At 40.0% G+C, this 23543-nt stretch overlaps 2 protein-coding genes and 1 long non-coding RNA gene across 4 annotated transcripts in view; 1 reads left to right on the top strand and 2 right to left on the bottom strand.

Moving 5' to 3' along the window:
- Window positions 1-23543, top strand: part of ASIC2 (acid sensing ion channel subunit 2) — a 655219-nt gene that overhangs the window by 523923 nt on the left and 107753 nt on the right. For both annotated transcript variants that reach the window (XM_089674637.1, XM_089674636.1), the window contains exon 3: window positions 19803-19930. In XM_089674637.1, coding sequence (XP_089530763.1) covers window positions 19803-19930 — 128 coding nt within the window. The remainder of the gene's footprint in view (window positions 1-19802; window positions 19931-23543) is intronic.
- Window positions 9527-16142, bottom strand: LOC149464613 (uncharacterized). The gene is made up of 2 exons (XM_089674635.1): window positions 9675-16142; window positions 9527-9582 (listed from the first exon to the last, which is right to left on the bottom strand). Exon 1 carries the CDS (start codon window positions 16009-16011, stop codon window positions 9901-9903), a length of 6111 nt encoding a protein of 2036 aa, XP_089530761.1. The 5' UTR covers window positions 16012-16142; the 3' UTR covers window positions 9527-9582; window positions 9675-9900.
- On the bottom strand, window positions 16294-16615 carry LOC149464612 (uncharacterized). Its single transcript, XR_016312367.1, has 2 exons — window positions 16442-16615; window positions 16294-16349 (listed from the first exon to the last, which is right to left on the bottom strand). It is a non-coding gene; the product is annotated as an uncharacterized LOC149464612 (long non-coding RNA).

Here is a 23543-nt window from a genome sequence, read left to right as displayed (position 1 = left end):
AAACGGGTCACTGCCCACTCCATTCCCCTGTGATGTTGAACTCTGTCTGTAAGGTGCATGGTATACAGCCAGAGACGTCAGCGGCTCACATCTCTTCCAAGCAGGTCTGGCTCCATTACCACCAGTGTTTTCTGCATGGGGCACAGGCCGTCTGTGTGCTGAGATGATCAGCGGAGAACATGTTCTCTGCTGATCATCTCTGTTTCCTAATCCAGTAATGATCTGAGCTCAGCAATGATCCTCAGGATCACCGCTTATCTCAGTTTCATAAAAGGACACCATTGTAATTTACTGCTCATGAAAATGGTGCATGTCAATAGTTGAACATAATTTCCCTTTCATGTCATAAATACTTTAATGGTCAACCATTTGTTATATTTCCTTTTAGTTTAGGAGAAAACTTGGAAAAAAAAAAGAACAGAGTGGATGCGACACAAGTTGGTACAGTGAGACACTGAGAAGTTTGAAAAACGCTCAATAACCTTCCTTACTATGAATATAAACATTATTGGTCCATAGTTGGTCCCAGTTCCCCTTTGGACTTGCATGTTATTAGATTTGCTTTGTTATCCTTTGGCACGTTCACTGTTATTACTAGAGATGAGATGCCAAAAGGCCGCTGTGCTGTGCAGCATCTTGTCTTGCAACTTTATTTAGTGTCCCCATAGTGTACATATCTCTTCCTGATCTTGTTACTTAGCTTGTTACATGGACCAAGCGTTATTCTCCCAGTTCTGTGTCATCTCATCCCTTTTGCTTTACCTTGAATGCCGTACAAGAAATCAGACTTGTAAAATTCTTCCATAGAGACTTAAGGGAGCAGACACTAGAAATAATACTGTATCGCATCTACAAGTGAAAATAACCCATTGCAACTAGAGATGAGCGAATCGAACCAGGCGAAGTGGAATTCGTTTCGAATTTCAGGAAAAATTCGATTCGCGGCGAATCCGAATATTAGCATACTTCGGGTGCGCGAATCGGATTTTTCCCGATCAGCCGGCAAAAGTGTCCCTGCAGAGAGCTCCGCTATTTCTGACAGTTCTCTGACAGTTCCTTCACATGTACAGCGGTTGAAACATTGTATCTATTTGTTTCCATTTAGGATACAGATGTTTTTATTCGGAAATAAATAGATACAATGTTTCAACCGCTGTAAATGTGAAGGAACTGTCAGAGAACTGTCAGAAATAGCGGAGCTCTCTGCAGATACACTTTTTGCTGTACTGGAATACTTCTTCTTTTCATTCTTCTTATTCTTCTTTTCTTCTTCATGAAAAGAAGAATGAGAAGAAGAATGAGAAGAAGAATGAAAAGAAGAATGAAAAGAAGAATGAAAAGAAGAATGAAAAGAAGAATGAAAAGAAGAATGAAAAGAAGAATGAGAAGAAGAATGAGAAGAAGAATGAAAAGGAGAAGAAGAATGAAAAGGAGAAGAAGAATGAAAAGGAGAAGGAGAATGAAAAGGAGAAGGAGAATGAAAAGGAGAATGAGAAGAAGAATGAAAAGGAGAATGAGAAGAAGAATGAAAAGGAGAATGAGAAGAAGAATGAAAAGGAGAATGAGAAGAAGAATGAAAAGGAGAATGAGAAGAAGAATGAAAAGGAGAAGGAGAAGAAGAATGAAAAGGAGAAGGAGAAGAAGAATGAAAAGGAGAAGGAGAAGAAGAATGAAAAGGAGAAGGAGAATGAAAAGAAGAAGAATCTTTTCATTCTTCTTCTTCTTCTTTTCATCTCATTCTTCTTCTTCTTCTTCTTCTTTTCATTCTTCTTCTTCTTCTTTTCATTCTTCTTCTTCTTCTTTTCATTCTTCTTCTTCTTCTTTTCATTCTTCTTCTTCTTCTTCTTTTCATTCTTCTTTTCATTCTTCTCATTCTTCTTCATGAGAAGAAGAATGAGAAGAAGAATGAGAAGAAGAATGAGAAGAAGAATGAAAAGAAGAATGAGAAGGAGAAGAATGAAAAGAAGAATGAGAAAGGAGAAGAATGAGAAGAAGAATGAGAAGAAGAATGAGAAGAATGAAAAGAAGAATGAGAAGAATGAAAAGCAGAAGAATGAAAAGAAGAATGAAAAGAATGAAAAGCAGAAGAATGAAAAGAAGAATGAAAAGAATGAAAAGCAGAAGAATGAAAAGAAGAATGAAAAGAAGAAGAATCTTTTCATTCTTCTCATTCTTCTTTTCATTCTTCTTTTCATTCTTCTTCTTTTCATTATTCTTCTTTTCATTCTTCTTTTCATTCTTCTTTTCATTCTTCTTCTTCTTCTTTTCATTCTTCTTCTTTTCATTCTTCTTTTCATTCTTCTCATTCTTCTTTTCATTCTTCTCATTCTTCTTTTCATTCTTTTCATTCTTCTTTTCATTCTTCTTTTCATTCTTCTTTTCATTCTTCTTTTCATTCTTCTTCTTCTTCTTTTCATTCTTCTTTTCATTCTTCTCATTCTTCTTCTTCTTCTTCATGAAAAGAAGAATGAAAAGAAGAATGAAAATAAGAAGAATGAAAAGAAGAAGAATGAGAAGAAGAATGAAAAGAATGAAAAGAAGAATGAGAAGAAGAAGAAGAAGAATGAAAAGAAGAAGAATGAAAAGAAGAATGAGAAGAATGAAAAGAAGAAGAATGAAAAGAAGAAGAAGAATGAAAAGAAGAATGAAAAGAAGAAGAATCATTTCATTCTTCTCATTCTTCTTTTCATTCTTCTTTTCATTCTTCTTCTTCTTTTCATTCTTCTTTTCATTCTCTCTCTTCTTTTCATTCTTTTCATTCTTCTTCTTCTTCTTTTCATTCTTCTTCTTTTCATTCTTCTCATTCTTCTTTTCATTCTTCTCATTCTTCTTTTCATTCTTCTTCTCATTCTTCTTTTCATTCTTCTCATTCTTCTTTTCATTCTTCTTTTCATTCTTCTTTTCATTCTTCTTCTCATTCTTCTTCTCATTCTTCTTTTCATTCTTCTCATTCTTCTTTTCTTCTTCATGAAAAGAAGAATGAAAAGAAGAATGAGAAGAAGAATGAGAAGAATGAAAAGAAGAATGAGAAGAATGAAAAGAAGAAGAAGAAGAATGAAAAGAAGCAGAAGAATGAAAAGAAGAAGAAAAAGAATCTTTTCATTCTTCTCATTCTTCTTTTCATTCTTCTTCTTCTTCTTTTCATTCTTCTTTTCATTCTTCTTCTTCTTTTCATTCTTCTTCTTCTTTTCATTCTTCTTTTCATTCTTCTTCTTTTCATTCTTCTTCTTCTTTTCATTCTTCTTCTTCTTCTTTTCATTCTTCTTCTTCTTTTCATTCTTCTTTTCATTCTTCTCATTCTTCTTCATGAGAAGAAGAATGAAAAGAAGAAGAATGAAAAGAAGAAGAATCTTTTCATTCTCATTCTTCTTCTCATTCTTCTTTTCATTATTCTTCTTCTTTTCATTCATCTTCTTCTTCTTTTCATTCATCTTCTTCTTTTCATTCTTCTTCTTCTTTTCATTCTTCTTCTTCTTTTCATTCTTCTTCTTTTCATTCTTCTTCTTTTCATTCTTCTTTTCATTCTTCTTTTCATTCTTCTTCTCATTCTTCTTTTCATTCTTCTTTTCATTCTTCTTTTCATTCTTCTTTTCATTCTTCTTTTCATTCTTCTTCTCATTCTTCTTTTCATTCTTCTTCTCATTCTTCTTTTCATTCTTCTCATTCTTCTTTTCTTCTTCATGAAAAGAAGAATGAAAAGAAGAAGAATGAGAAGAATGAAAAGAAGAATGAGAAGAATGAAAAGAAGCAGAATCTTCTCATTCTTCTTTTCATTCTTCTTTTCATTCTTCTTCTTCTTCTTTTCATTCTTCTTTTCATTCTTCTTTTCATTCTTCTTCTTTTCATTCTTCTTCTTCTTTTCATTCTTCTTTTCATTCTTCTTTTCATTCTTCTTTTCATTCTTCTCATTCTTCTTTTCATTCTTTTCATTCTTCTTCTTCTTCTTTTCATTCTTCTCATTCTTCTTTTCTTCTTCATGAAAAGAAGAATGAAAAGAAGAATGAGAAGAAGAATGAAAAGAAGAACAACGAAAAGAAGAATGAAAAGAAGAAGAATCTTTTCATTCTTCTCATTCTTCTTTTCATTCTTCTTCTTCTTCTTTTCATTCTTCTTTTCATTCTTCTTCTTCTTTTCATTCTTCTTCTTCTTCTTCTTCTGAGGATGAAGAAGAAGAAGTAGGATGAAAATAAGAAGAATTCCAAGCCGGGAAAAAGTGTATCTGTCAGAAATAGAGGAGCTCTGCAGATACACTTTTTGCCGGCTTGGAATTCTTCTTATTTTCATCCTACTTCTTCATCCTCATCCTCTTCTTCTTCTGAGGATGAAGAAGAAGAAGAAGAAGAAGTAGGATGAAAATAAGAAGAATTCCAAGCCGGCAAAAAGTGTATCTGCAGAGCTCCGCTATTTCTGACAGTTCTCTGACATTCACTCCATACAGCGGTTGAAACATTGTATCTATTTGTTTCCATTTATGGAAACAAATAGATACAATGTTTCAACCGCTGTATGGAGTGAATGTCAGAGAACTGTCAGAAATATACACTTAACGGAGCTCTGGAGATGCACTTTTTGCCGGCTTGGAATTCTTATTTTCATCCTACTTCTTCTTCTTCTTCCTCATCCTCAGAAGAAGAAGAAGAGGATGAGGATGAAGAAGAAGAAGAAGAAGAAGTAGGATGAAAATAAGAAGAATTCCAAGCCGGCAAAAAGTGTATCTGTCAGAAATAGAGGAGCTCTGCAGATACACTTTTTGCCAGCTTGGAATTCTTCTTATTTTCATCCTACTTCTTCTTCTTCTTCTTCATCCTCACCCTCTTCTTCTTCTTCTGAGGATGAGGATGAAGAAGAAGAAGAAGAAGTAGGATGAAAATAAGAAGAATTCCAAGCCGGCAAAAAGTGTATCTGCAGAGCTCCGCTAAGTGTATATTTCTGACAGTTCTCTGACATTCACTCCATACAGCGGTTGAAACATTGTATCTATTTGTTTCCATAAATGGAAGCAAATAGATACAATGTTTCAACCGCTGTATGGAGTGAATGTCAGAGAACTGTCAGAAATAGCGGAGCTCTGCAGATACACTTAGCGGAGCACTGCAGATACACTTTTTGCCAGCTTGGAATTCTTCTTATTTTCATCCTACTTCTTCTTCTTCATCCTCATCCTCAGAAGAAGAAGATGAGGATGAAGAAGAAGAAGTAGGATGAAAATAAGAAGAATTCCAAGCCGGCAAAAAGTGTATCTGCAGAGCTCCTCTATTTCTGACAGATACACTTTTTGCCGGCTTGGAATTCTTCTTATTTTCATCCTACTTCTTCTTCTTCATCCTCATCCTCTTCTTCTTCTGAGGATGAGGATGAAGAAGAAGAAGTAGTAGGATGAAAATAAGATTAATTCCAAGCCAGCAAAAAGTGTATCTGTCAGAAATAGAGGAGCACTGCAGATACACTTTTTGCCGGCTTGGAATTCTTCTTATTTTCATCCTACTTCTTCTTCTTCTTCTTCTTCTTCTTCTTCATCCTCATCCTCATCCTCTTCTTCTTCTTCTGAGGATGAAGAAGAAGAAGAAGAAGTAGGATGAAAATAAGAAGAATTCCAAGCCGGCAAAAAGTGTATCTGCAGAGCTCCGCTAAGTGTATCTGCAGAGCTCCGCTAAGAAATAGCGGAGCTCTGCAGATACACTTTTTGCCGGCTTGGAATTCTCCTTCTTCTCATCCTTCTTCTTCTTCTCATCCTTCTTCTTCTTCTCATCCTTCTTCTTCTTCTCATCCTTCTCCTTCTTCTCATCCTTCTCCTTCTTCTCATCCTTCTCCTTCTTCTCATCCTTCTTCTTCTTCTCATCCTTCTTCTTCTTCTCATCCTTCTCCTTCTTCTCATCCTTCTCCTTCTTCTCATCCTTCTCCTTCTTCTCATCCTTCTCCTTCTTCTCATCCTTCTCCTTCTTCTCATCCTTCTCCTTCTTCTCATCCTTCTCCTTCTCCTTCTTCTCATCCTTCTCCTTCTTCTCATCCTTCTCCTTCTCCTTCTCCTTCCTCATCTCCAAGGGCATTTAAATTAAAGGTACGGTGTTCTGCACTAATATAAAGGCTCTCTGAAGCCTAGAAACCCTTTTTATAAGTTAAATTCGCAGCGAATAAATTCGCATCGAATCGAATTTCTTCCTCAAATTCGGCGAATCAGCCGAATCGAATTTTTGAATAATTCGCTCATCTCTAATTGCAACCAATCAGAAATTCACCTTTTTTATGGACTGATGTAAGTAAGGAAAATGTTTCTCATTCGTTAAGAGACATTGGATTCAGTTTTTCTGAGATAACTGGTTATATTGCTGCCTACAGGAGGAATTGGAAACTGGCAAACAAAAAACTTATGGCCAACTAGACATGACCCCTCCTACTCCCACAATGCTTGTTTTTGCTAATGTCCGAAGAGGATGGCAGTTCTTTCTCTGCTGAGGAAAAGTTTAGTTTTCTAGCCATTTTCTCCTTTTCAAGATTATTTTTTTTCCTTCAATCAAGACTTCATCTTCTACATGCTGCTGAGCTAGGCTCCTATATATGAAGCTATATGAAGGCTGTATCTGGATCCTTCTGGAACAAAGATGGCCATTTGTAAGAAACACATGGTTTCTCCTCCATCCTTTCTGCCACCTACATTTACACGGTCAACACCAAACTTTTGAACCTCTGCTTTTAGCAGCTGACTTGGGAGAACCCTAGTTTTTACCTTGTATTTTCAATTAAGTTGTCTCTGTTAAGTAGTTCAACATTTCAGACCCCACGTGCAAGGGGAGCAATTCCAATCTCCAGCTCCTGATCCACTAACAGTCCTGGGGCAGCCTATTGTGACATTGACAGCCTAGTTCATTTTCTCCTGCTTGTGTCCATACACTCCTCAGTGTCTTCCTTTACTCTGTCAGGTGTGGCCCCTTCCTCTGCAATAGAATGTTCAGAGAACTTTACTGCTACAGGCAGAGGCTGTGTCTTACAAAGAACCCCACAAATCTTTTGTGCATGACTTTGTGTTTAAAAGAACTTCAGGCAACTGCCAGGATTAAAGATATTATATTGGTTCTTGTTGATGTAGTGAATGCCAAGGTAAAAAAGCTTCCTTGGATAAGCTCCAAAAGGATGTCACTGGGGGTAAAGGCACCTAAGATACACTGGGAAGACTTCTTCCTCTTCTGAGGCTAAAGAGAGTGTCTTTTGCTGCTCCCAGGCTTTAACTTCCATGTTCAGAAACAAACCAGGTGCCCAGTTCATTTGCAAACCCTGGGCCCCTAAATCTCCAGACAAGTATTCTTCAGCATGAAGGAATGTCTACCCCCTTTAAAAGTGGGGGGGGGGGGGCTTTGCGGACACCTGGTCAGAAAGCAGTTTGGGTGCATGAGTAAGGTGATTTCCAGGTTTCACTCACTTCCCCCTCCCTGCTTCAGGTTTTCCAACTTGCCTGTGTTGCTGCTGTAGCAGTTCTTTTGAATCAAGGATTTATTACTATTGTTTCAACAGAATAAAAGCTTCAAGGCTTTTACAACCTTTTTACTGGTGCAAAACTAAAAAGGGGCATTTGACTTTTTGGATCTGAAGGCTTTAGATGTCTTCCTTTAAGTCCAAGGATTTTGCATGAAATTCAGGTCTATCATAGCCTCCCTTCATCAAGGAGACTTTCTAGCCTCTGTGGACATCAAGAATGCATACTTGCATGTTTTGCTGTGCCCAAACCAGAGTTTTTCTTCCTTTCAAGGTAGCTCCATTTGCTCATTTCCACATTTTGTTTTGTTGTGGGAAAAATTTGTTCAGTCTCTAGATAAACTGTCTTACCTGACATCGAAGACCGGGTTTTCTTGGGCCTAGAGGTTCAAGAATCCAGCTCTGGGGCTGGGGAAATCCTTCCTCCTTCTGTGTTGAATTGCCCTAACAATGGATATCAGCCTGAAGGGCTGGAGAAGAGTCCCCGTTCAACATTTTTGATTACTTTAGTAATCTGGATGATCCTTCCAACACTGGATGTCGCAACTGAACGGTTGTTCAATAAAGATACCGTCAGACAATGCCACTGTATTGGCGTATGCCAGTACATCAATCAATCATTAGAGAGGGATCATAAGTCTTCATGCGGCAAGAGAGGTAGAAGGTTTTCTAACCTGGGCAGAATTCCATATACCAGCCTTGTTCACATTCCAAGCACTGACATATGGCAGGCTACCTCAGTCAGCTGCACCTGGACCTGGAGGAATAGTCCCTACACCTGGAAGTGTTTCAGGACCTGTGTGACAGGTCAGGGAAGCCAGATGCAACCAGTGGATACTCTGGTGACTCCCTGGGATTAGTATAACCTAATGCCTTTCCTCTTGTGAAACACTTTCATTGTCTGATCTGCAGGGATTGAATTAGAGGGCATCCCAGTGACCCTCATAGCTCTGAACTGACTCAGGTGGATGTGGTACTCCAACCGGATTAAACATCTGGCAAACAGCATGCGGTCTCCTTCAAATCAGCAGTTATATCCTATCCCAAGGACAAGTTGACCACCCTGATTTACAGCCACAGGCTTTAAGAGCTTGGCTGTTGAAGACCAGGTCCTGACACAGGTCTTTCTGATTCTCCTGCAAGGTCTACCATTGTACATGGGCATCTTACGTCACCTTAAAAGAATATATAACCGCAGGAAAAACTAAATGGGAAGAAACCGAACCTTTCTGCAATCAGGCCTAGATCTGTATTTGGCTGCCCATCAATGGGAACATCTCGGCCCTTTCAATCTTATTCAAAGATTACTAGCCTTTCATTAATTTCTCAGGATCTTTGTATAGGCTGTCTCTCATGTAGATCTTCCTGTGCAGCCAGCTGCAACTCCAAGGGATTTGAATTTGGTTATCTTGGCTCTACAAACATTGCCCTTTTCACTCATTTGGGATATTCCCCATTTGTCTCTCACCCACAAAGTTAAATTTCTTGTTGTCACCACCTCTGCAAAGCCTGTGTCTGAATTGGTGTACTTGTACTTTAATGAACCTTATATAGTCTAGCAAAAGAAAAAAATATGTACATTGAAATAATTAAAAAATAAAAATTTTAATTTTTTTACTAAGAATTTTATATTTTAATTATTTCAATGGCTTAACAACACCTGGTGTTCGCTCTCCCTCTAGCTGATTCTCTTTTTGCCCCATATTGGTAAAAATTTAATTCATTGCGCTTATTTATACCTATGTTTAGGTGGATATTTGATCCCTATATTATACTCTACAATTGCACGGACTCATAGGCCAACTAAGTTCTTAGATTGTGCATTTTAATCTAGGGTGAGCTGGCGTGTTCTTTTATACATTTGATTATTATATTCATTGTGTAGATGTATGTCATAACTCCGTTGTTTATGTATACTCTTTTTGATATATTGTAGACTGTGTTGCGGTTGAAGCTTCCCTCTCTCACCCCTTGTCCTGCCTTCTCTGCAGTTATGAAAGGGTTACAGAGGATTACAGGCAGTATAACCTTTGATGTCCACACAGTAAAGAGTCGATGATTGATAACCGATGATCTTTTACTGATAACATGTGACATAATGAGAATGCGGTAAAACTGAAATACAAACATAATAAACAGACATGAGTACATATCTAACTACCTAGCTATATACATAACATTCCTCAGTACATAGGAGGGGTACTTACAGACTTTGGGGGTCTAATCAAGCCCATATATGAAGAGGGAACAGCATCCCACATGTACTTGCATTGTAGAATTTCTTCAGTCTGAAGAGATGAGGTCACTTCCTCCCAAGTTAGCAGACAGGACGTCCCTAGCCTTAAAGGGACAGACACTGCTGAATGCTAAAGAATGCCTTGTGTAATCCAAGGCTGCACACTCCCCACCTGGCATAATAATGATATGCCACTATTAAACTCCTGGAAGGAGTAAAACGACTTCCGTGATGGGTCTAAGGTACACCTTAGGGGTGCCCTGTTTTACTACTCTGACCTCTACTTTCCTGACTCTGCTATCACTACTAGCATCAGTCCCCACAATGAGTCCAATTGGCCACTCGTTCCTGTGGGCCTGAGAGTCTTTTAGTAGAACAACATCTCCAACTTGTAAGTTGGGCTTGTCGGCTTGCCATTTGTTACGTGGTTGGAGGGTCGTCAGGTACTCCTGCCTCCATCTCTTCCAGAAGTTATCGGCAAGGCTTTGAACTTGTTTCCATTGCTTGGTGTACAAGTCTTTAAGATCAAAGTCCCCGTTGGGAGCTGTCACCATCTCCATCTTCTGGGTCAGCAACGTTGCCGGTGTCAAGACGGTTGGCATCTCTGGGTCAGTAGACACTGGGACCAAAGGTCTGGCGTTCATGATAGCCATGACTTCAGCCATCAGCGTGGTTAGGACTTCGTGTGTGAGACGAGTAGATCCAATCTTTAGAAGCATTGCATCTAGAATGCGGCGAGCTACTCCAATCATCCTCTCCCAAGCTCCTCCCATATGTGAGGCATGAGGAGGATTGAAGATCCAAGTGCATCTTTGGTTTTGAAGATAGTTACTTGTCTCTGAGTCTGTTGCAATGATCTTCAATTCCTTGCAGGCTCCAATAAAGTTTGTGCCACAGTCAGAACGAATCTGTTTTGCTGGTCCTCGAATGGAGAAAAATCTTCTCAAGGCATTTATGAAGCTTGAGGTAGATAGAGACTCAATTACCTCAATGTGGACTGCTCTGGTACTCATACACGAGAAAAGAACAGCCCAGCGTTTGCTCTCTGCACTGCCTCCTCTGGTCTTGCGAGAAGAAATGTTCCAAGGACCAAAAACGTCTAGGCCTACATTTGTGAATGGAGGATATGAAGCCAGCCTGTCTGGAGGTAAGTCTGACATCTTCTGGACTTCAAGTTTTCCTCTGATTTTCTTGCAAGTTACACATTTGTTAATCACACTGGAGACTAGTCTTTTACCTCCTAGGATCCACAATCCAGCTGAGCGGACTGCTCCTTCAGTGAGGTGGCGACCTTGATGTGCAACTTGCTCGTGGTGGTGTCTTGTCAGAAGAACGGCAACATGATGATTCTTGGGTATGACAATGGGATGTTTTTCTAGAATAGTCGTATCAGCTGCGGGTAGACGACCTCCAAGTCTCATCACTCCATCTTCATCAAGGACAGGGTTCAACTTTTTGAGTGGGCTTTGTTTAGAAAGATCTTCTTTCTTGAGAAGACATTGAATTTCTTCCTTGAAGGCTTCCTGCTGAACACATCTGATAATGGTGACATTGGCTCGCTCAAGATAGTCATTGTTACCCTGGTCAACACTGGCTGTTTTGCTGAAGGATCTGGCCAAGCAGATGAGTTTCCCTATGGCACGGATGAGTGACTTCCAGCTGGAAAACCTTTCGAACCTACATGAGCCAAGACCTTCTTTGGTGGTTAGAGTCTTGTAAACTGCAACTAGAGGTCTTACCTCTTTGTCTTGGTCTGGTTCTACAAGCTGAAAAGTTCCTTTCTGATCAGTTTCTTCAGTTTCTGGTCCAGTCAAGAAGGATGGACCTGTGAACCAGTTAGTCTGTTTGAGGACAGCAGCTGGTACCAGTCTAGTCCCATGGTCAGCAGGGTTCTTGTCTGTACTGATGTGATGCCACTGTTCTGGACTTGTACACTTTCTGATACGTGTTACTCTGTTTGACACGTATGTGTAGAATCTTCTTGAAGCGTTATGGATATAACCTAAAACAATCTTGCTGTCTGTGTAGAAGTTCACTGCATGGATTTCGATGTCCAGTTCTGCAATGAGTAAGTCTGCTATCTCCACAGCTAGGACAGCAGCACAAAGTTCTAAGCGTGGGACCGTGTGAGCAGGTCTTGGAGCCAGTTTGGACTTTCCCAAGATGAATCCTGCATGGCTTTGTCCCTGAGTGTCTATGACTCTAAGGTAGGCTACAGCTGCTATAGCCACGGTGGATGCATCTGAAAACACGTGTATCTCTCTTCGTTTTGTAACAGACAAAGAAACAGAGACGTATGGTCTTTGGATGCTAAATCGCTCAAGCTCCAGCAAAGAGTCTTTCCACAACTTCCACTGCATTTCTTTCTTTTCAGGTAGAGGTGTGTCCCAATCACTTTGTTCTAGCTCAGTTGTAATCTCTCTCAAAAGAGCTTTGCCTTGCATGGTGATGGGTGCTACGAACCCCAAGGGATCGTAAAGACTGTTGACCGTAGACAAGACACCTCGCTTTGTGAAAGGCTTCTCTTCCCTGGATACTCGGAAGGTGAAGCTGTCAGTTTTCAAGTCCCAACTAAGCCCTAAGCTTCTTTGAAGGGGTGGTGAATCTGTACCTAGATCTAGGTCTTTGAGGTCTTTTGCACGGTCTTCTGCTGGGAATGCTTCCATGACTTTGCTGTTGTTGGAAGCCACTTTGTGCAGTCTTATGTTAGAGTCTGCTAGCAAGTCTCTAGTGCTTTTCAAAATGTCAATGGCTTCTCCACTACTGGAGAAGGAAGCAAGTCCATCATCTACATAAAAGTTTTTCATAACAAATTGTTTGGCTTCAGGGTTGTGTCTGTCACCTTGCTGCGCTGCTCGTCTCAAGTTGTAGATAGCGACAGCTGGTGAGGGACTGTTCCCAAACACATGTACTTTCATCCTATACTCTATGATACCTTTGTTGAGGTCGTTGTCTTCATACCATAGGAACCTCAGGTAGTCTCTGTGGTCTTCACGGACAAGGAAACAGTAGAACATCTGCTGTACATCTGCTGTTACTGCAACAAGTTCTCTTCGGAATCTGATAAGGACTCCAAGAAGTGTGTTGTTCAGGTCTGGTCCGCTGAGAAGTACATCATTAAGGGAAATACCTTCATGCTTTGCGCTGGAATCAAATACTACACGTATCTGACCTGGTTTTTGAGGATGGTACACTCCGAATATTGGCAAGTACCAGCGTTCTTGTTTTTCATGCAGTGCTGGTGCTTTTTCAGCTTGATCTTTGTCAAAGATTTTCCGCATGAATTCTTGGAAGTGTTCTTTCATGTCTGGCTTTCTTTCAAGAGTGCGCTGCAATAGCGCAAGGCGTTTCTCTGCTTGCACTCTGTTGTTGGGAAGACGATGCCGTGGTGTACGGAGTGGTAGTGGGGCTACCCAACTGCCTGCTTTGTCTTTGAAGACTTCTCTGTCCATGATCTCAAGGAAGAGGTTATCTTCAACAGATGGTGCTAGTTTGTCATCATCTTGAGTTCTCTCAAACACTTTGTGGCCTAGCTGATCTGAATCTTCAGCTGAGGCTGTATCTTCCAGGAACCTCTGGATGTTCTGGGGATGTGTTGGGTTAGATAGTTTCTCTTTAATCTGCATGCTGTTGTTACATGGGCAAAGACATGATGTGCGACCGTTCTGCAGCAGATTTGTTCTGTAGACATTAACCTTTGCGGGTTTGTGAAGTCCGTCCAGACATACATTTCCAACGATAACCCATCCAAGATCAAGACGTTGAGCAAATGGTGCATTGTGCGGCCCATTGTATTGTTCTCTGACCTTGTGCACTCTCAGTATGTCTCTTCCTAGTAGAAGGACGATTGCAGCATCTGGGTTGAGTGTTGGGATCTTGTTTGCTATTCGAATGAGATGAGGGTAGTGACGTGCCACTTCAGGTGTGGGAATCTCTGACCTGTCATCTGGTATCATGTCACATTCTATGAGGGTAGGAAGAGTCAGCTGCGTCTTTCCATCTAATGACTCGATGGTGTAGTTGTTTGCTCTTCTCCCTGATGTCTCTATAACTCCAGAACATGTCTTCAAGGTGTATGGAGTTGGACTTCCTTTGTCACCGAAGAGGTCGAAGAACTCTGTCTTTGCTAGAGACCTGTTGCTTTGTTCATCTAGGACTGTATACATCTTCACTGCCTTTTCTCTGAGACCGTTGGGATACACTTTGACTAAGCATATCTTGGAGCATGATCTAGAGAGTCCTGGTTCTGTACAGATCTCAGTGCACTTTGAAGTTATCGCTGGTGTTGCACTTTCTTTTTGCTCCCCACCATGATCTTCTTGAGTTGCTGGAACTTCTGATCTCCATGGTGGTGGTCCTGGGTGCAGCGCTGACAGATGTCGGTCATTGTTGCATTCTGTGCACCGTATTTCTCTCTTACAGTCTTTTGCAAGATGTTGCATTGAGGCGCAGCATCTGAAACAAATGTGATTGTCTTTAAGGTAAGCCTTGCGCTCCTCTAATGTCTTACTTCTGAAACTGCGACATTTTCTTAGTGGATGAGGCTTGTTGTGTATTGGGCACTGTTTGTCTGGATCCTCAACTTCCTTGCTTGTGTTGTCTTCCTGATTGGCTGCAGCCTCAGGCGGAACTTCTGTCTTCCGCACAGACACTGTTGCTCTGCGTTCTTTGTAGTGTACTGGCGGCTGCTTCTCTGTCCTTGGGGAGCTTGCAACTCTCTTGTTCAGGAAGGCGAAGCTTGGGTCATTGCGTGTCTTAGCTTGGTCTACAACGAATTCAGCGAGGAAGACAAACGGTGGAAATGCAACTCGATAGTCTTTCTTGTATCTGGATGCTTGAGAGACCCACCTTTCTTGCAGGTTGAAAGGGAGCTTCTCGATTATGGGCTCTACTCCACGTGCTGTGTCTAAGTATAAGAGACCTGGCAGAGTTCCACTAGTCTTTGCTGCTTCTATCTCTAGGAGTAGGTCTCCGAGCTCTCTCAGCTTCTGATTGTCTTTGTTTGTCATTTTCGGGCAAGTTTCTATTTTCTTTAAAAGTGCTTCTTCTATTACTTCAGGTGACCCATAGCAGTTTTCCATTCTCTGCCAGACCATCGCAAGTCCTGCTGTTGCATCATGGACATGCACTGACCTGATTCTTTTGGCCTGCTCTGAGGACTCTGGTCCTAGGTATTTGGCGAGTAGGTCGAGCTTCTCTCTGTCTGTCAGCTCTAAGTTTTGGGTGCTGCTTAAGAAGGATGACCTCCAGGCCCAGTAGTTTTCAGGACGATCGTCAAACTTCAAGAGACCAGTGCTCACCATCTCACGGCGCATCAGGTATTTCGACACGTCTGTAACCCTTGCTGTGTCAGGTGCATTTGTTCTGGGTACAAACGCGGGACTATTGGCTGATAGTGACTGATGAGTTCGTTGAGGTATTTGACTAAGTCTATTTTGGTCAGATGGTTGCTCTCCTCTATTGCAGTCTAGATCTGGTTTTGCACGAGGAGAGGTTATATCGCCATCTACTTGGTTTCTTAGCATGTTGGCGGTTTGGTATCTGAGCCCGTGATTGGTTGACTTATCACGTGGCGGTTCAGGTTCAGTCTTATAGTGATGCGTAACATCAAAGCTGTCTGCTCCCAACTGGGTCCTTGATGGTTTCGTTGCATCACTAGGCTGTTTATCAGGGTACAGGGTTGCTTGTGATTGCACGTACTCACGGGTGCGTTGGAATGTACTGAGAGGTGTTATCGGGGTTTCCAGTACATCGCTCTCTACAAACTGAATATCTGCAGCTCTCGCGAGAACTTCGGCTTCAGCTATGGCTGCTGCAGCTATTTTCTGTTGCTGAAGTATGTGTAAAGAGGCTTGTACTTCTGCCTTTCTCCTAAGCGTTTCTGCTTTACTCTTCTGCTGCTCTTCATCTAGGTAGCCTTGCTCTTTCATAAGCTCTGCTTCCCGTATGGCATAGGAGGCCATGGCGCATGCGGCCTCGGCCTTGGCTTGTGCCCTGGCGGCGATAGCGCTGACTGAAGACAAGTTTGTGACACTAGAATGTCTGGAACTTGTATGCTTACTCCTGGCTGCCCCAGCACTGACTGACGATAGGTCTGTGACGTTTGAATGCCTGGAACTTGAACGCTTAGATCTGGCGGTTTCTGCTTTGGATGACGACAGATCCGATTTGTTATAAGTTCTTGGCGTGCTGCATTGTGACCTAGTTTCCAGCGTACTGTGCATATTTTCTTCCTGTTTGCACGAGATTTTAGGAAGGGTTAATTTAGTGATATCTTTCATATCTTTCTCTGTGTCTGTGTGCTGCATTGTGCTTGAGTGGAGTACACAGCGTGTACACAAAGCTGAGTTAGTTTCACTTTGCTATGCCTAGACTGGCTGTGCTGTGGGGATTTCACACACACGTGCTGCTGCACCAACAGTTAAGAGTCTCCTCTGTGTTGTGGGGCTTACTGTAGATTTTTCACACAATGTGCTCTGAAGTAACCGTGTAAGTCTTTTTACTGTCCTGCCTTCTCTGCAGTTATGAAAGGGTTACAGAGGATTACAGGCAGTATAACCTTTGATGTCCACACAGTAAAGAGTCGATGATTGATAACCGATGATCTTTTACTGATAACATGTGACATAATGAGAATGCGGTAAAACTGAAATACAAACATAATAAACAGACATGAGTACATATCTAACTACCTAGCTATATACATAACATTCCTCAGTACATAGGAGGGGTACTTACAGACTTTGGGGGTCTAATCAAGCCCATATATGAAGAGGGAACAGCATCCCACATGTACTTGCATTGTAGAATTTCTTCAGTCTGAAGAGATGAGGTCACTTCCTCCCAAGTTAGCAGACAGGACGTCCCTAGCCTTAAAGGGACAGACACTGCTGAATGCTAAAGAATGCCTTGTGTAATCCAAGGCAGCACACCCCTGAAGAAGCCCTTGTTGGGTGAATCATGTAGGGAATTACTGCAACAATGCAGCCAAGCTTCAGTTTTTGTTTTTACAGTATTATAAATTGAAATTCAATGTTGAAATGAATATAGGATTTTAAAACTTGACCAATAATCCACTTTAATATAAATCAACTTTTTTTTTAACTAAATTTCCAATGAACCAATTAAGGAAAGGTTTGCAACAAGCTGTTAAAATTTATTTAAATTGCCAAATTGTGTATATTTACAAGTGCAAATACTTAGAATGAATCTGTTCTTAAATTTAATGGTGTAATGAAGTCCTGCAGTGACAACTCTGCAAAACAAATGTAACATCTTTACATGTAAAATCGATATCCAGATCACTTTTTCCCCCAATGTCTTTAAGACACAGGGTTTTTGTTTATAAATCAATGGAAAAGTCAGTGATGTGTTTTCTCTTTCAGTAATTTTATTGAAAGTTTGTAAAAGTTTAACAATGGGAAGAAGGCACAGTAGGGATCACAGATGTTTCCTGTCTTTCTTTTACCATGTAGTACATTAGGAGACAACACAAAATATTAAAGATACAACAGCATGGTTCGGTTTATCTTGGACACACCAGATTCTTGTTGAATGTAATTTTAGAAGAAAAGCTTTGATTCATGTATCAACTCCCTTTAGGATTGAGAACTATGTACACAGACATTGTTATATCACATTGTAATCCTTACAAGCCTGTCAAAAATTGCCAATGGGTCCAGCTCTCCAACTGAGTCATTCTCTCCTCAAACCAAGATAGCAGTTTTTTAGTGTAACTAAAAAAGTTTGATTTTAAAATTGATCGGTGAAGTAGAATTGGATTATGACATGTTTATATGCAATGCAGCATGATATTGCTGAAAATGAGTTTTTATGAAGTGAAAACGAATTTTATGAAGTTGGAAATTAAAGATTAGATCTCAGTCTGTGTCAAAAACTAGATTAAGTACATCAAACAGATCAGTCTTTAGAACAGTCTAAATTTTGATCTAAAATTGCTTCACTACTTGACATTGCCCCTATGTATCAATAGATGAGTCAGTTTAATATCTATTATGAAAACAATTTCAAGGACCAAAAACAGCAGCAGATGTTCCTTTGCAATAGAAGATGTCCAGTGGCACTATTAAATGAGACCTGCAGAAACCAAACAAGCCATGCAGTGATCTTCACGCAAAACTTGTGTCTAGAAAGTCATACCTCTGACCCGCAGACAGTAACCACTTCTTTTGCTTGAAAATGAAAGAACTGTTGGCATAAAAATTACTTTTGGATTCAAATTTGAAATATTTGCCTGTAAGAGTAAGAAGTTTGCCAATGGCCTGGAAAATGGTACAATAAGTATCTGCAGGCAACAGCGAAGCATGGTGGAGGTTCCTTGCAAGTTTGTTGTTGCATTTCTACACAGTGAGTTTAGTATTTCATCAGAGGTAATGATCTCTTCAGTATGGGAAAGAACAGGTAGATACTTATCCATTACATGTTACCATCAGGGACGTGTCTGATCAGTCCCAAATTAATTCTGCTGCAAGAGAATGACCCAAACTATACAGCCAAAATCATAAATAACTATCTTCAGCAGAATAGCCATGGAGTACTAGAAAATATTGAATGGCCCTCAAAGAGCCCTGATGTCAATATCACTAGTCTGAGACTACAAAACAGACAAAAGAAACAGATATACAAAATCCAAATAACTGTGGTTAGTTCTCCTAGATGTTTGGAAAACCCACCTGTTGAGTTCCTGAAAAACAGTGCTATGTCTGTGTATATGTATGATATGCATAAAACTGTTGATGTTACTTTATATTGCTTCATGAATTAAAAAAAACAAAAAGTGTGCTGCAACTGCCTAGCTTCAGTCTTGTATAAACAGTAGGAGGTGGACCGTTGGTTATCCTACTGTTGCGTGGATACACTATGGAGGTGAGGGGAGGAATTGTTGACTTCTACCGATTTGCGTGTATATAGCGGTAATGTATACTCAGTGCTTGTAAAGTAATGTGGAATGTTTTATGTGTTGAATTAAATTTTTATATATAGTTGACCCGTTTGTGAGAGACTAATGTTAACCAAGTAGAGATCACATTTCTACAGGTCAGCACAATCACAGAAAGTCAATATGTGATTAGTTGCTGTTTGTTACACCATTTCATAGGACATGGCACAGTTCAATAAAGACCACAGAGTGAAAATCATGAAGCTATTATATTCCACTTTTGTAGTATCTTCAAAATTGCTTCTCAGTGCATCAGAATAATCTAATACGCCTCCAACATGAAGGTCAATCTAGAATGTCTTTACTCAGAAGTGGCTATGGCTGAATTGTTATAATAATAAAGATAATATAATTACTTTCTTATTTTTTAACAATTTGTTATACACAATATTTCTACACCTGATACTTTTTTTTTTTTTTTTTTTTCAATTTTGTCAATTTTAATTAAGGTTTTTTGTTTGTTAATATAATAAGCCACTCACTTGTACAGGGTAAATGTGTGCAGAATGTCTATTGTATTAAAGTGGTTCTAGAGGTCAAAGGTTTTTTCCATAATACATCTGTTGAGGTAAAAAACCTTCAGCAAGCTGCTCCCCCCTGCCCTCTTTATACTCACCTGAGCCTGATCTCAATCCAGTGATGTGCACAAGAACATTGGCTCCTGCACCTGTCAGTCATAGCCACTGAAGAGGTAGCAGGGGGCGGGTCCGAGCTGGCTGTGTGTGTCAATGCATAGATAGAGCTGGCTTGGCAGCAAGCACACACAAGTGCCCCCATAGCAAGTGGCACTCGGCAGGAGGGAGGAGCCAGGAATGAGGGGGACCCAAGAAGAGTAAGATCGGGCTGCTCTGTGCAAAACCATTACACACAGCAGGTAAGTATAGACATGTTTACATTTCTACCTTTAGAATCACTTTAAGGTAAGATGGGCTACATGTATTACATTTACATGACTTTAAGCACAATTTCTTAATGACAAACTCTTGAATTTCTAGAATAATTAAGTAGTTAATTTGTAGCAGAGATATTGTGAATACCTTCTGTTAAAAAAAACAAATTGCACAAAGCTGTTTGTGGGAACCAGCCTTTGCTTGCAAGCATCTGACACTTACCACGCCTGATCTTTTTTTTTTTCTGTAGAAGAAACTACATTTGAAGCTGGGGTGAAAGTACAAATACACAGCCAGTCTGAGCCGCCATTTATCCAAGAACTGGGGTTTGGTGTCGCCCCTGGATTTCAGACCTTCGTGGCTACTCAGGAGCAAAGGGTAGGTTGATGTAATTTTCTTTAAATTGTATGTTCAGCAAACACACAAAGCAAGAATGACACAGAGTTTTGTGGAAAAGACCATAAAATACATTTAAAACACAATAGCTAACTTTTCAAATCGCCAACATTTTATAACATGGTTCTGGTGAATTAGATCTATTTATTTTAGTTTTTTTGTATTCTGCCTGCAAAAAGTCAATGTACAAAGATTATCCCACAGGATTTTACTCCTAAAATACTGCATCCCTCTGGCTGAAGTTAAGAGAGATGAAGGTGTCATTTCAGGTGGTGATAACAATCACTTAGAAATAGAGGCATTCAAATGTTAAATGTTTATTTCATGAGGAAAAATTACTTCACACTCATAATATTTTTTTCCTAAATGGAAGTTTTGATGGGTAAAATGCCAGTTGCATTAAAACGAACACTAACAATGCTTCAGTTCATACAGACCAAGACTGAAGGCAAAAACTGTTCCAAAACAGAAGTGGGCTGAGGATCACAGTTCTTTTTATGGTTGGCAAGAGATTAGGCTACTAGAAAATTTTATGATGGGGTTTAATGAACCTCCAGTAAAGAGAAGCAAGGGAATTCTATTTTGTCTGCGTTAGGATGTCATCACTTCTCTGAATGTGTAAATGACTCACAGATGAACAGTGTCTGCCTATGATTGATGTACCTGTCCTGATAAAGAGGGAAGGGTCACAAATATTTCTAGGTGAATGTTCTTGTGTCTGCCTTCGTAATGAGCTAACAAAATTAAGTTTTTATTGATACATTTTCTCTCAGCAATGCAGCCAGGGATACTGTAAACAAGGCACCAGAATTACTTTGGATTTTACTTCTGTCTTTTTAAACTGCAGCTGTGTTGTACTCAAGATTTCTAACCTAACTAACCTATTGTCTTCAAAAAATAAAACTGTCTCTTAACAAGTAATTCAGAGGTATATTTTCTAACGGTTCATTTCCTCTCTAGCTGAATGCATTTAAAATCCAACTGAAAAGGTCAAAATTTACTTGCAGATTGGATAAAAACTACAAATATCCAGTTTTATTTCTTAAAATATATTTGATTGCCAAAACTTTATCACAGGTGAATTGTATCACCTTATTTATACTTTGAAAGCTCCACTGGTTAAAGGAATAAGCCCTGGTTCACAGTATCCCGCTTGTTGTGGGTGCAGGAATCGCACCTGTTCCCGCCGCCGCATCGCACTGCTCTTGTAGAGCTCTTGAATGGCACCACCATGCATCTTAGCCCACAGCATGATCACGGGTGTGGGAATCGAGACGCATTTTGGAGAAAGTGCATGAAACGTGGGCACAGCAGCCCATTCAAATTATCGGCTGCCGTGCCCAAACAATCAAGGGCCACACAGCCCGCATTAGTGTGAACCTAGCCTAACTGGCCATTTTTTGGCCAAATGTTGTCACTTTACACTTGATTTGACAATAAATGGGAAGTGCTGTACTCTTCTTTCTAATCTTTATCTAAATGGATATCCCTTGAGCAGCATGTGGTATGTAACCAGTGTGATTTGTTTGCAAATTCAATAGGGCCGTCTAATATCTGGCTAGATTTGGCCATTACTTTATAAGGATCATCATCCCTATAAAGTATTGATAGTCTAGTTCCTGAACTCCTGTGACAAATTCACACTTGTCCTTTTTGATGCAGCAAATTCTGCTATATGCTGTATGAAAATTAATGTCAAGTAGAAAGCCTGTTCTTTTCTATGTGGCTGCAGTGAAAAACCAAGACAACATTTATGGGCCCATTCACACCTACATGTGTGTTTTACCATTCACACTGTGCACAGAAAATAGCGTAAATCCAGCCTATATTATTTCAAGGAAAAATGTGAAAATTGCCCAGTTATGTGAGGAGTTGTGGACTGACCTAAGGAAAGTGTGCAATTTGTAATTGGAGAAAGTAGATGATTCAGCATCTTTTTTAGAAGTAACAAAAGATGTGAAATATAGTATATGTTTATTACTTGTGTACATGCAGGTCAGGAGAAAAGTCTCCACCCATGTGTCACATTACATATTACATAGCACTTTACTACAAGAAATCTGATCATTAATCAGATCATTAATGACTTAAATGTACAGCTTTTGGGATCTTTAGGCATCATCAAATCTGTAAGGGCTCGTTCACACCATGGTGCAGACGTCAGTTTTTCTGCATGCGTTTTGCAAGGTCATAACAAATTTGTTTTCTATATGCCCTATTCACACCACAACACTGGTGTCACGTGCAGATTTTTTCTGTGCAGGAATCTGCAAATGAAATATGCTCGTTAGTTTCCATCAGTTTTTCTGCAGGTATGGTGTGAACGAGGCCTTAAGGCTAGGTTCACATATGTGCGGGTGGTGCTGCTGCGGAATCCGCACAAAAATACCTGCAGCTGCAGCACCCGCAATGTGGGACCCGCGCACGGGTGCCATTAATTCTAATGGCATGCTGCCCGCACTGGAAATCGCGACCGTACTGGGAACCGAGGTTCTCGTGCAGGCTGTGGTTTCCAATGAAGTGCAGGGACTTCTTCCCTGCATGTCCCAGGGCATGGGAGTCCATTCAAATGAATGGGCTCTTGTGCCTGCGCGGCCGCAGATATGTGAACCAGGGGTAGAGACTTTTCAGCTTGTGCAGTTGAAGTGGAAATAATGTAATTCTTTTTCCAAACTCCGATAGTAAAATAACTTGGTTGCATTTGTTGTTTTTCTTGTTCATTTCCTCTTTGTGGCTTCTTGTTTCAGTTGTCCCCTGGCTGCGCCATTATATTCTCATTCTAAATATGTGCCGCTGGGCCCTATAAAATCCTTTGTGAGTTTTTGCAACATTTGTGCTCCAGCTCTGCAGTACAACCTCTACTCTACAATGCCTTCCTTCCTCTTCCACCATGCCTCAACGTCTCCACAGCCATGATTAACATTGGCTGTGTTCCTCTTTGCTTGTGCGGCGCTCTAAATGGCTGTAGTAGAAAGCAGCAGCACACGTGTTCCAGTGACTGAAACAGGGCATCATAGGTCCTGGAGCACAAAGAAAATGGGGATATAGTAGCACAGCCAGAGGACAATTGAAAAGAAAGATATGAAGAGGAAATTACAAAAACAATTCAAATGCATGTGAGTTATGCTATTTTTATCTATAGTGCAGTTATATTTTGAGGGTTTCACACACTTGTCAGGCAATTAATTGGAAAAGTGTTTCACTATAATAGGTGTACACAGGATATATCTAGTTGTCAGGCTCATTTGATTTGTCTCTGATTAGATTGCATAAAATGTCTAATGTTTAGAATAACTAAAAGTAATACAGGAATGGTACATTAACAAGAAATGCATTCTATAGTATGCCAACTGAAGGGCTCTACACCCACTCGGACTCTCTCATACAGGATTAGAAAGGTAATCCCTTCAATTCCATTTCCTTTCCTATAAAGGAGAGTATCACATTCTAGCTTGATGAGGAAAATTATACCTCTGTTTATGAATTTATGTTGACAAGTTGCTTTTGTAATATGAATACATTAGAAATCATGCATAGGCTGTTCAGACAATTTCTGTAAGATTGTACACCGTGATAATACTGTGTAAACTGTTTT

The sequence above is a fragment of the Staurois parvus genome, unplaced genomic scaffold, assembly GCF_062004578.1.
Source record: "Staurois parvus isolate SC_StPar_1 unplaced genomic scaffold, SC_StPar_1.0 ptg000151l, whole genome shotgun sequence".
In the NCBI taxonomy this organism is placed as follows: domain Eukaryota; kingdom Metazoa; phylum Chordata; class Amphibia; order Anura; family Ranidae; genus Staurois; species Staurois parvus.
The sequence above is the reverse complement of the archived record's forward strand: the minus strand, read 5'-3'. Positions and strand labels throughout refer to the sequence as shown.